The sequence below is a fragment of the Mytilus californianus genome, unplaced genomic scaffold (genome assembly GCF_021869535.1).
Source record: "Mytilus californianus isolate M0D057914Y unplaced genomic scaffold, xbMytCali1.0.p SCAF_10, whole genome shotgun sequence".
NCBI lineage: Eukaryota > Metazoa > Mollusca > Bivalvia > Mytilida > Mytilidae > Mytilus > Mytilus californianus.
In genome coordinates this window covers 64,981,709-64,995,947 of record NW_026262582.1, presented here as the reverse complement: position 1 = coordinate 64,995,947, position 14,239 = coordinate 64,981,709, and the positions used below count along the sequence as shown (strand labels likewise).

Here is a 14,239-nt window from a genome sequence, read left to right as displayed (position 1 = left end):
AAATTTCCTTGAAATAGGACTTTACCATGAATATTAGTTGACAGAACAAGCCATACTTAGAGTTTTGGGGAGCTTTTTCTCTTTATTTCTTGCATTCTGCTATACTAGAAAATTTTTCCTAAGAAATACTTTCATAAATATATAGTTTTAAGTAAAAGAAATTATTTTTAAAGCAGTAACAACAAATTATTCACCAAAAGAGAAGTTTTTTATGTCCCTCTCTGGAACGCGGCGTAAATTTAAGTTTTACGTAAGTACTTATTGAAACCTCCTTGGAGACAGTAAACTTTTATACGGATAGTTCATTCAGCTTGAATACTTCAATTTATCATTTATTATAACATTTCTATCATAAATGAGTGAAAGTTACCACAACATTTTTTATTTATTGGCCTAAAAAGTAGAAATTTAGAAGAAATGAGAGGTATAAATGGACCAAAAGAGACCTTATAATGCAGAAAAAGAGGTCAATTAGTAGTATTTATTATCTTAAAGTCATCTTTTGTATCATATGCAACTGTTTGTAGGCAGATGAGATAAATATTTGATCATTTATTGGTCCACACTATATTCTATCATGATGCGGCTTGGTTTGGATTTTTCGAAGAAATTTTGCTCGAATCGCTGTAGATGTCGTCTTACATTATACTAGATTTTTCTGAAACTATTGAACTGATAATGACAAAACTTGACAGGAATGCTTGAAATAACCTGTAATACAAAGGAAAAAAGTCACATTCAGTTTATTTAATAAAAAAGTCTTCTTTATTGGAAGCTATACGTGCACATTTGACCTTGTGAGTACTTTCATGTGTTAAAATGTCTTGCTATTTAAATGAAATATTACAAATTATGAAATTTTCTGAGTGGATTGAGTCTCCAAAACATATTTTATCAGAAAATTTCCTTGAAATAGGACTTTACCATGAATATTAGTTGACAGAACAAGCCATACTTAGAGTTTTGGGGAGCTTTTTCTCCTTATTTCTTACATTCTGCTATACTAGAAAATTTTTCCTTAGAAATACTTTAATAAATATATATTGTTTTAAGTAAATGAAATTATTTTTAAAGCAGTAACAACAAATTATTCACCAAAAGAGAAGCTTTTTATGTCCCTCTCTGGAACGCGGCGTAAATTTAAGTTTTACGTAAGTACTTATTGAAACCTCCTTGGAGACAGTAAACTTTTATACGGATAGTTCATTCAGCTTGAATACTTCAATTAATCATTTATTATAACATTTCTATCATAAATGAGTGAAAGTTACCCCAAAATTTTTATTTATTGGCCTAAAAAAGAAGAAATTTTGAAGAAATAAGAGGTATAAATGGACCAAAAGAGACCTTATAATGCTGACAAAGAGGTCCATTAGTAGTATTTATCATCATAAAGACATATTTTGTATCATTTGCAACTGTTTGTAGGCAGATGAGATAAATATTTGATCATTTATTGGTCCACACTATATTCTATCATGATGCGGCTTGGTTTGGATTTTTCGAAGAAATTTTGCTCGAATCGCTGTAGATGTCGTCTTACATTATACTAGATTTTTCTCAAACTATTGAACTGATTATGACAAAACTTGACTGGAATGCTTGAAATAACCAGTATTACAAAGGAAAAAAGTCACGTTCAGTTTATTTAACAAAAAAGTCTTCTTTATTGGAAGCTATACGTGCACTTTTGACCTTGTGAGTACTTTCATGTGTTAAAATGTCTTGCTATTTAAGTGAAATATTACAAATAATGAAATTTTCTGAGTGGATTGAGTCTCCAAAACACATTTTGTCAGAAAATTTCTTTAAAATAGGACTTTCCCATGAATATTAGTTGACAGAATAAGCCATACTTAGAGTTTTGGGGAGCTTTTTCTCCTTATTTCTTACATTCTGCTATACTAGAAAAATTTTTCTGAGAAATACTTTCATAAATATATAGTTTTAAGTAAATGAAATTATTTTTAAAGCAGTAACAACAAATTATTCACCAAAAGAGAAGCTTTTTATGTCCCTCTCTGGAACGCGGCGTAAATTTAAGTTTTACGTAAGTACTTATTGAAACCTCCTTGGAGACAGTAAACTTTTATACGGATAGTTCATTCAGCTTGAATACTTCAATTTATCATTTATTATAACATTTCTCTCATAACTGAGTGAAAGTTACCCCAAACTTTTTATTTATTGGCCTAAAAAAAAACTTTTGAAGAAATGAGAGGTATAAATGGACCAAAAGAGACCTTATAATGCAGACAAAGAGGTCCATTAGTAGCATTTATCATCCTAAAGTCATCTTTTGCGTCATATGCAACTGTTTGTAGGCAGATGAGATAAATATTTGATCATTTATTGGTCCACACTTTCTTCTATCATGATGCTGCTTGGTTTGGATTTTTCGAAGAAATTTTGCTCGAATCGCTGTAGATGTCGCCTTACATTATACTAGATTTTTCTCAAACTATTGAACTGATTATGACAAAACTTGACAGGAATGCTTGAAATAACCAGTATTACAAAGGAAAAATGTCACATTCAGTTTATTTAACAAAAAAGTCTTCTTTATTGGAAGCTATACGTGCACCTTTGACCTTGTGAGTACTTTCATGTGTTAAAATGTCTTGCTATTTAAGTGAAATATTACAAATAATGAATTTTCTGAGTGGATTGAGTCTCCAAAACACATTTTATCAGAAAATGTCCTTAAAAAAGGACTTTACCATGAACATTAGTTGACAGAACAAGCCATACTTAGAGTTTTGGGGAGCTTTTTCTCCTTATTTCTTACATTCTGCTATACTAGAAAAAATTTTCTGAGAAATACTTTCATAAATATATAGTTTTAAGTAAATGAAATTATTTTTAAAGCAGTAACAACAAATTATTCACCAAAAGAGAAGCTTTTTATGTCCCTCTCTGGAACGCGGCGTAAATTTAAGTTTTACGTATTCTAAGTACTTATTGAAACCTCCTTGGAGACAGTAAACTTTTATACGGATAGTTCATTCAGCTTGAATACTTCAATTTATCATTTATTATAACATTTCTCTCATAACTGAGTGAAAGTTACCCCAATTTTGAGTAGAATTTTTGAAGAAATGAGAGGTAAAAATTGACCAAAAGACCTTATAATGCAGACAAAGAGGTCCATTAGTAGCATTTATCATCCTAAAGTCATCTTTTGCGTCATATGCAACTGTTTGTAGGCAGATGAGATAAATATTTGATCATTTATTGGTCCACACTTTATTCTATCATGATGCTGCTTGGTTTGGATTTTTCGAAGAAATTTTGCTCGAATCGCTGTAGATGTCGCCTTACATTATACTAGATTTTTCTCAAACTATTGAACTGATTATGACAAAACTTGACAGGAATGCTTGAAATAACCAGTATTACAAAGGAAAAAAGTCACATTCGGTTTATTTAACAAAAAAGTCTTCTTTAGGTGTAATACCACCAAATCATAGTACGTCACATCCGGTTGCATACGAAAATAGGCCGAAAAAAATATTCCCTTGAATTTGACAGTTGTAGGTAATTGATCCTACATTTCATTGCAGTAAAACATTTCTGGGTCATAAACATATATCTTGAGTATTTCAAAGCACCATTATTTTTTTATCTGGGGTTTCTATAGAATATTTTGGAAACTTGAGGTTACATGGTTACTAAAGCTTGTACACAGGTTAAAAAAGGGGGAACATTTGATTGGTTAAATTCAAGTAATGGTTATTTTCTTATATGCAATGACATGTTATGTGAAATTTTTTCTAATGTACTGAACAGGATAAAACTTTACTAATGCCAAGTATTTCTTTATTTGAAACAAAGATACATTCTGCACATTTTTTTGAAAAGTGCAAATTTAACAAAGACTAATAGGGGAAAATCAATGGTGGTATTACACCTAATATTGGAAGCTATACGTGCACCTTTGACCTTGTGAGTACTTTCATGTGTTAAAATTTCTTGCTATTTAAGTGAAATATTACAAATAATGAAATTTTCTGAGTGGATTGAGTCTCCAAAACACATGTTATTAGAAAATTTCCCTTGAAATAGGACTTTACCATGAATATTAGTTGACAGAACAAGCCATACTTAGAGTTTTGGGGAACTTTTTCTCCTTATTTCTTACATTCTGCTATACTAGAAAAATTTTCCTAAGAAATACTTTCATAAATATATAGTTTTAAGTAAATGAAATTATTTTTAAAGCAGTAACAACAAATTATTCACCAAAAGAGAAGCTTTTTATGTCCCTCTCTGGAACGCGGCGTAAATTTAAGTTTTACGTAAGTACTTATTGAAACCTCCTTGGAGACAGTAAACTTTTATACGGATAGTTCATTCAGCTTGAATACTTCAATACATTTATTATAACATTTCTAACATAAATGAGTGAAAGTTACCCCAAAATTTTTATTAATTGGCCTAAAAAGTAGAAATTTTGAAGAAATGAGAGGTATAAATGGACCAACAGAGACCTTATAATGCAGACAAAGAGGTCCATTAGTAGTTTTTATCATCCTAAAGTGATCTTTTGTGTCATATGCAACTGTTTGTAGGCAGATGAGATAAATATTTGATCATTTATTGGTCCACACTATATTCTATCATGATGCGGCTTGGTTTGGATTTTTCGAAGAAATTTTGCTCGAATCGCTGTAGATGTCGCCTTACATTATACTAGATTTTTCTCAAACTATTGTACTGATTATGACAAAACTTGACAGGAATGCTTGAAATAACCAGTATTACAAAGGAAAAAAGTCAAATTCAGTTTATTTAACAAAAAAGTCTTCTTCAAATCATAGTACGTCACATCCGGTTGCATACGAAAATAGGTCGAAAAAAATATTCCCTTGAATTTGACAGTTGTAGGTAATTGATCCTACATTTCATTGCAGTAAAACATTTCTGGGTCATAAACATATATCTTGAGTATTTCAAAGCACCATTATTTTTTTATTTGGGGTTTCTATAGAATATTTTGGAAACTTGAGGTTACATGGTTACTAAAGCTTGTACACAGGTTAAAAAAGGGGGAAAATTTGATTGGTTAAATTCAAGTGATGGTTATTTTCTTATATGCAATGACATGTTATGTGAAATTTTTTCTATAGTACTGAACAGGATAAAACTTTACTAATGCCAAGTATTTCTTTATTTGAAACAAAGATACATTTTGCACAATTTTTTGAAAAGTGCAAATTTAACAAAGACTAATAGGGGAAAATCAATGGTGGTATTACACCTGTTGATAAAATGTTGAAATATTCAAAATACTAAGGTTTAAACTGCCATTGCCGTATTTGGTACAACGTTTCGGCATTTTCGGTAATAAATGCAATTCAACTTAGTTATATCTTATTTGCATTAAAACTGTTTTGTTTCGAGTGTCACTGATAAAACTCGTCTGGTGTTCCAAATTATTAGCCTGGTATGTTCGTTGAGCTGATATAATCTAGTATAAGGGTGCATGCAAGGGTAAAGAAGGCTGGATACAGTATTTGACCTGCATTTCATACTTCAATTTAGTTCACTTACTGAGTAAATGCATGTTATTCGGGTGTCATGTTTTAATTTCTTTTGATTTTTACAATCTCGTGTTCGATTGGGGTTTTTTGGTTTTTTTTTTAACCCATTCGTCACCATCGTACCTGATGAAGATTATTGTTCTCACTTTTTCTATTGTTAGTGTCTTTGCTGTTGTGCATGAAGCATTTATAAGAACGAGAAAGTCAGCTCATATTATTTAACATATCTTAATCTGAAATATACACGTTAGACTTGCCACGATAGGATATGGAACTATCAGACAATTAACCAGTCATTACCGTTGATGAATTTCTCTCAGATACTAAGTGACTTATATTAATTATACATGTTGTATGAGCTTTTTTCTACACCAGGTATAATTAATATAAGTGACTTATATTAATTATACCTGGTGTAGAAAAAAGCTCATACAACATGGAGAATTGTGACTGTCATCAATCAAACATGGTTTATTACAGAAACAAACTAAAACACATCTTTGTCACTGTTTTACTCCTAAATTAATGTGGTTTTCGGATATACCTTTAGATTGATATCCTCCAAAATTTATTGACACCTGCATTACACTATTGATAAATCTAAAATACAGTGTGTAGCTGAACTAGCCCTTAAAAAAGGAGCGACTGTCGTCCTTCTTCTGTCGTGAGTCGTCATCTGTCATCGTGGTCCGTTTTCAAACTACACTTGGTCTAAATACTCATTTGGGTATTTAGTTTACAAACTATATCCGTATAATCTGACATTAAAAAACATACATGACTGACATAGCTAAACATAGAACATTGGAGGTAAAATGCTTATTTTGTCTGTTCATTCAAACAGTTACAGGTAGAGAAAAATCTAATGGGCTTAAATACTTCTACTCGCATGCACATATATTTTATTGTATACTCTTTAAAGCAGCTATAATGCCTAGCATGCATTAGGAGGTTCTCACAAACTAATTTAATTTAAACCTATTTTAAAATGTTTTTGAATTATCAAAATTCATTCTGTCAGAATGCATACTACTACGCAATTTTATAACATGTAATGCAGTATATATCAGTTACAAAAGGGAACCAATGCTTGTTAGATTGAAACAACACGTCTTCCTCGTAATCAAAAATAGATTATTGATTTTAAGTTTATGGTCAAATTAGATCACCAAACAGAACATCAGTGGTTATTATTTCTTTTCTTAGCTCAACATGATCAAGAAATAAGTGAATGGGAGCAAGATCAAACTACCTTTGTTAAAATCAGAGCAACACGTCACATTCTGAAATATCTACCCTTGAATAACTGTATTGTTGTGATAGGAAGCTCAGGTTGTGGCAAATCGTCAAATATACACCATGCTGCCTTACACTTACGTGACAGATATGAATATGAGATAGTACCTGTGTTAACAGGACCAACAGACATTATAAACTATTATAATGAAAACAAAAATCAAGCCTTTGTTGTTGATGACATCTGTGGAAAAGAAACAATCAACATGCAGGCATTACAGATGTGGAGAGATTATTCAACAAAAATAGAGAAAATTTTTGAAATGGCAGAAAAAGGTGTAAAGAATAAAACTGATGCCATTGTCTCAAAAGTATCAGGTCCAAAATTAATTGTTTCCTGTAGACCGCATATATATAAGGAATCACAGTTGCAACTTTTCACATGGTTATCAAGAATGGAATGCAATTTATCATCAGAAAAGTGGGGTCTGCTAAAAGATGAAAAAATGTTTATTGCAAATATGTACTTTTCAAATGACATAACTGACAAAATAAATGTCACACAAGTCATGGAGGAAGTGGATTTTTTTCCATTGTTCTGTAAGTGTTCAGAATACAAATCATCTGAGGAAGTCATCAAACCATTTACAGCTCAAGTGGACACTATTACAAAGAATGTATACCACATTGTTCATACACATAAAGAACAGTTCTGTGCTCTTGTTCTGTGTATCCTTTTCGAAAATGGATTCAATATAGATTGGCTGGAATTATATTTAGCTTCTCAGAATATGGAATTATATTTAGCTTCTCAGAATATGAAGGACAAACTTAGAGACATTTTAAAAGAATTTGACATAGACTTCAGCAAAGAAATGTACAGAAAATCATTAAGATTTGGTTTTTCATCCTTGAATGGTACCTTTTTAAAACGAAGAGGTACACATTATAAAATGATACATGAAAAAATGCACCAATTGGCAGCTGTTATCTGTGGACAGCATCTTACTGAATGTTTTATCAAATATGCTCCTATTATATTTATACGTGACCAATTTATATTTGAATCTATTTCGAAAGGAAAGGCAAGTGATTATCTGATATTACTATCAGAGGACAAAGAAGAAAATTATTTTGAAAGATTGCTAAAGGACTTAAAAGAGTATGTCATTACAAGTACATTCCATAATAAACAGTTAACATACCAGTCATTCATTCATAAGTTAATAGGCTTTTTTGGAAGAAATAATAAAGCAATAACATTACTAAGGACATTGGATACTGAAGGTTGCGAAACAAAAGGAGTTGATTATTATGAAACATTTCGCACGACACCTTTGATAGAATCAGCATCTGGTGGTTACTCTGATATAGTTCACTTTCTGATTGCTATCATTAAAAGTAATGTGGAAAACGAAGATGGGAGAGGCAGAACATCTTTATATAGAGCTGCCGAAGGCGGGAACATTAATGTTGTAAAACTGTTACTAGAGAAGAATGCTGATGTGTTACATTGTAATTATGACAAAGAATCCCCATTGTATGTGGCTTGTAAAGGAGGACATCAAACAACAGTGGAACTGTTTCTGCAAAACGATGCTAATGTCTTGCAGTGTGATAACGACGAAAAGTCGCCTTTGTATGTAGCCTGTGAAGGAGGACACAAAGATATAGTCGAAATGTTGCTTAATTATAAGGTTGATATATTTAAGTGTAATTACGAAGAAAGGTCGCCATTGTTTGTGGCATGTGTAGGAGGACGTATAGATATAGTTGAACTGTTACTGCAGAACAATGCTGATATCTCTAAATGTAATAACGAAGAAAAGTCGCCATTGTATGTTGCCTGTGAAAAAGGACATGCAAATATTGTGGAACTGTTACTGCAGAACAATGCTGATATCTCTAAGTGTAATAACGAGGAAAAGTCGCCATTGTATGTTGCCTGTGAAGGAGGACATGCAGATATTGTGGAACTGTTACTGCAGAACAATGCTGATGTCTCAAAGTGTAATTACGAGGAAAAGTCACCATTGTATGTGGCATGTGAAGGAGGACATAGACTTATAGTTGAACTGTTACTGCAGCAGAACAAAGTTGATATCTCTAAGAGTAATTACGAGGAAAGGTCGCCATTGTTTGTGGCATGTGAAGGAGGACATACAATTATAGTAGAACTGTTACTGCAGAACAATGCTGATATCTCTAAGTGTAATTACGAGGAAAAGTCGCCATTGTTTGTGGCCTGTGAAGGTGGACATAAAGATATAGTGAAACTGCTACTGCAGAACAATGCTGATATATCTAAATGTGATGACCAGAAAAAGTCGCCATTACATATGACCTGTGAAGGAGGACATACATATATAGTGGAACTGTTATTGCAAAAAAATGCTGATGTCTCGCAGTCTGACGATGAGGAAAAATTATCATTGTTTGCGGCATGTGAAGGAGGACACATAGATATAGTAAAATTGCTGCTACATTATAAGGCTGATATTTCAAGGTGGAATTACGAGGAAAAGTCGCCTTTGTTTGTGGCCTGTGAAGGAGGACATACCGATATACTTGAACTGTTGTTGCAGAATAATGCCGATATCTCTAAGAGTAATTACGAGGAAAAGTCGCCATTGTATGTTGCCTGTGAAAAAGGACATGCAGATATTGTTGAACTGTTACTGCAGAACAATGCTGATATCTCTAAGAGTAATTACAAGGAGAAGTCGCCATTATATGTGGCCTGTGAAGCCGGGTATACATATATAGTGAAACTGTTACTTCAGAACAATGCTGATGTATATGCATGTGACTACGAGAAAAAGTTGTCAATGTATGTGGCCTGTGAAAGAGGACATATAAATATAGTGAAACTGTTACTGCAAAACACTGTTGATGTCTCTATGTATTGTGACAGGTGGAGCCGGAGGTCGCTATTGTATGTGGCCTCTGAAAGCGGACATCAAAATATAGTGGCACTATTAATACAGAACGATTTTGACAAGTATGTACAACACTGAAAGCTGATGTTGAGATGCAACTTGCTTCTTTTGAACTGGATAACTCTTTTCGAAATGAGAAGTAATATTTGCGATATTTTGAAACTGACCAGCTAATGCTTGCTACGAATCTAGAAGATAGATTGTGTAATAAAAAACGTCAGTCAACACTTGATATTGCCCCTAAGGCACAGTGGATGGAAATTTATCATATTTCGAGTCAAATTTCCAATTTTGATAACAGCTTAGAGTTGTGACTAAAACAAGTTATTTTATCTGTATTGTTAACTTCATTAGAAAAAAGTGTCTGTATGTTATTCGTTTATGAAACATGTCAGTATATATATATATATATATATATGAAATTGATGCAATTAAATATGAGTATGAATAAAGAGTGTAAAAAACAGTTCTGTATATGTATAAAGTGTATGCTTTTTAGCTAGTGTGTGCATGGAGTAAATGCATTTGTCAGTAGTGTTTAGAGTGTGTGTAATTGGTCAGTGTATTTAATCTGTATGTTTTTCTTTTTTGGTGTTATACCCTTTTATCTGCTTTTTTTGTATAATATACTTTTTATTACAGAAATTTATAATCGAATGTTGGACTTTATCACACAACGGAACAGATGGAAAACAAATGTCATATTCCCATCTTGGTACAGGCATTCTATGACAAAAATGGTGGGTTAAACTTGTTTTTGAAGCTAGCTAAACCTCCCACTTGTATGACTGTCATTGACAGTTAAAAGTTGTTCATAAATCCGTTATGTTAATAAAGTTGGGTTAGCGATCTAAACAGACACGATAGGTAAATGTGACAATAATTGGGATTCAGAAGCTACAACTATGCAAACATACATCCGACATATAACTCAGATGACTTTAAAATGTAAACAAAAATAAAGATATATCTAGGAGACGTCAGCAAAATAATTTTAGTAGTTGTTTAACAATTTGACAAAAGATGATGCTCACGTTGTATGATCATGCTTTAGATTTTGGTTTGCTTTAACGGGTCGATTGGCTGGCAAAATATACGACAAGGTCAAACTCGTGCACTGATAAATCAATTTTAGCCTACAATATGAAAAAGCCTAAATTGCACCATCATAATGTCGGTTTCATGTACGAAAATTTTCTTGGGTCAAAACTGGTGGATTCACCCTTGATTGAATTATGAGATTTATCATATACTTATATGGTTGCTTATAAAACAAAGACTTTGTCCGTTATCATAGATGTTTCAAAATTGATCATAAAGATTTATAGTTGTACAGTGTTTATTATAATTGTTGAATATAATTAGATAACCCTTAATCTTATTTTTGTGTGTTTCAATGATTTAGATATAGATTAGAACTTATTGTTACCTATTTTTTTATTCATTGCCTTGTTTATCCTTGATTTTGTTGGAAAATTGTTCATATTCTAGAAAGAAAAAAAAATACTTTGCACTTACTTTTCTGGGAAAACATTTCACTTATTGCATTTGTAGTTAATCATGTTATTTAACCCAATTATTGTTTTTTTAATTTTTAATCTGATATTTTATAGAAACATTATACATGTATATAATCAAGTTTAATGTCACAATTGATATGAAATAATATGTGTGTGCATGTTGGCATTTTCCCCTAAGTTAGGATGGCTGATGGATCTATTTCGGATCTTTGAAATACTTATGTGGCTTCTCTGATAACACAGTGTCATTATGAAGTTACAAATGAATTGTTATAATTAAAAATACAAGGATTTTTTCCCTGCAGAGAACGTGGTGATCTCTCAGTATGATAGATTTGAATTATCACCACCATTCTCATTAGGATAGTCGCATACTAATATTTCCCACACCTTCAAAAGAAGGAACTTTCTACATCCTTTCCAACCAGACATTAAAGGACATATGACCGACCATGTTTGTATACCACAGTAAACCTTTAAGATATTACCCAAAGAACAATAATTGATAATTTATCTTGTGATATGTATCTTTGATAATTTGATTAATTACACTGTCTTATATTAATTGATGGCCATGATTTCTTCTTATACACTGTCTTATCTTATGGTGGATGCATCCTTTTAAGTTGGTATCAATTTTCATGAAGTCAATAAATATTTCGTGGTGTGGTCGAAACCTGCATACAACTCTATAGAAAATGATTACTTTCTTAAACATTTAAATTCGTGTTCATTGTCATGATTTCTACTAATACATTGATTGATATAACTTATTTAGATTCAAAGTAAAACTCTAGTACAGCTAAATCATTATCTTGAAATTGATCCATTTGGCGACAATATTGGGTTCATTTAAGACGCAAGTCAAATGTTTAACACTTGTAAATATTGTTAAATACCAATACTTAAGGATGACAATTGAAAGCATTTATGTGAACACTGTATTCATGACAAAGAATTGTATAATTCTACTGTCTCATTAGCAATCATACCACATCTTCTGATTTTTATATAATAAAACAATGCAAACGGGGAGTGTGTCAAAGAGACAACAACCCGACAAAAGAGCAGAAAACAGCCAAATGCCACCCAGGGGTCTTTAACACAGTGACAAAAGAGAGAGAAAAAATTATGTAATATTTCTGCTATGGTATTCAAATGAGAGGCGGAGGGTACTGAACATGCTGAAGGGATATTTAAACTTATTAGTCAAAGTCAAACTGATAACGCCATGACAAAAATGAAAGACGAAAGTTACAGAACAATAACAGTCTTCAAAGCACAGAATAACAAAAATTTACTTATCTTTTTTCAGCATCTGGAACCATTACCAAAAAGAACTCTGCAATAACCCGAGAATGGTTCCAGATGCTGAAAAAAGATAAGCAGATCCCGCTTCACATGTGGCACCATTCGTGTGGCTCATGTTATTACAAAATAGGCACATTCGAGGTATTCATATAATTGAATGAAAAAGCCTTAATTGCACTGACATATTGGTGTACGAATCTTCCTAATTTTGTATAGATAAAATAAAATTGTGTTTGCAGTCTTTCAATTTCTCCAAAATGTATATTTCAAACTAAATTTTAAATAAAAAAGTTAAGTCACGAGTATACCCGTTTGGCAATTTTAAACTTAAAATTTGGCCGCTCGTCTAGCAGTATAAAATGATAACAATCGAACTAAGTAAAGGCCTAAACTGGTGGATATACCATTGATATCATTATAAGATGTATTATGTACATATATTCATGCTAAGTTAACATTCATTGTATTTTTTTTTTTTTTTTTTTCAACATTGATCGCCTCAAATCTTAGTTCTGATGTGTAATAATGAGTTAGATTTAGTATTTTTATTATTAATACTTTTATGATAATACTAGCATAGATGGTGGAGGGAATTATTGAATAAATATATAACTATATCGCTTATTTTTATTGTATTTTCCAAACAGTTTAGTACATGTTTGAACGGTTGATAGGTAAAACAAAATGAAGGTTAAATCAATAAGACAGCAATACAAAAAAAAATGTTCATAGCCTTTCATTTAGTGTGTGACACACAATTGCCAATAATATAAGATCGTCAAATTATTCGTCGTCCAAAATATTTGAATCTAGAAATCGAATACAAAAATAGAGGTGAAAGAAACTAAGGAGACATTCAATAATCATATGTGGAAGTAAAAATAACAAAACCTTGGCAAAAAAACGCGAGAGAAAAAACACGATTATCCTCACCAAAAAGCGGGGCTGAACTCACTGAAAGACATGTATTTCAATGCACATAACTTGCTTCTGAAATGTTCTTCATCAGGGATACAAAAAACGACAGCGTGTGGAAGCATAAAGTTATCTTTTCTATAAGAGATCTGACACTGATTTTAGGGGTATTTCTGAAATTTTAAAAAAGTAAGATACAAAAATGGACAATTACTGACCGAAAAGTCCTGAATTGGCAATGACATAGGATAAGTAGATGTTATGTTTTACAAAAGGATAGTATTTCCTAAATAGAGAACAACGCGATTAGCCACTGTTAAATAAGTTTCCTGAATTGGGAAATGTGAATAAGGATAAGAAGGATAAGGCGAAGTTGAAGTTGTTCAACAGGTACGGAATGCACCATGTCAAAAGACCCATATGAACTTTTGTCACCACTTGGCGTTCGTCGTCGTTGTCATGCACGTTAAATAATTCAAATCCCTGAAGCTACTAGGCGAAATTTTTCATGGCCGTTGTTGCCCCTTAAATTGAACATAGGGGTAAATTGCAAGAGTAAAACTGACAAGTGGTAAAAATTATCAGCAGGTCAAGTACTAATTATTATGACAAGAGCAGTTGAGTTCATCCCCGGTTTTTGGTTGTGTTCGTTTGCGCAGTCTTTAGTTTTCTACGTAGAGTTTGTCATTGTTGTTAGTACTTTCGTCGTTTTTATTTTTGGCCATGGTGTTTTCTGTAAATATTGGACTGAGGATTTTCGAATTATCCCTAGGTA

The 14,239-nt window shown here is 32.1% G+C and overlaps 1 protein-coding gene across 2 annotated transcripts in view; it reads left to right on the top strand.

Annotated features, from left to right (window-relative positions):
* The window catches only part of LOC127718961 (uncharacterized), a 43,964-nt gene extending 30,798 nt beyond the window's left edge, over positions 1–13,166 (top strand). The window contains exons 5-6 of one of the 2 annotated variants that reach the window (XM_052225030.1): positions 6,750–8,805; positions 8,908–13,166. In XM_052225030.1, coding sequence (XP_052080990.1) covers positions 6,750–8,805; positions 8,908–9,796 — 2,945 coding nt within the window. In that variant the 3' untranslated portion in view covers positions 9,797–13,166. Of the gene's footprint in view, positions 1–6,749 lie in introns of both variants that reach the window. The other variant, XM_052225029.1, reaches the window with a different exon arrangement.
* The last annotated feature ends 1,073 nt before the right edge of the window (positions 13,167–14,239 follow it).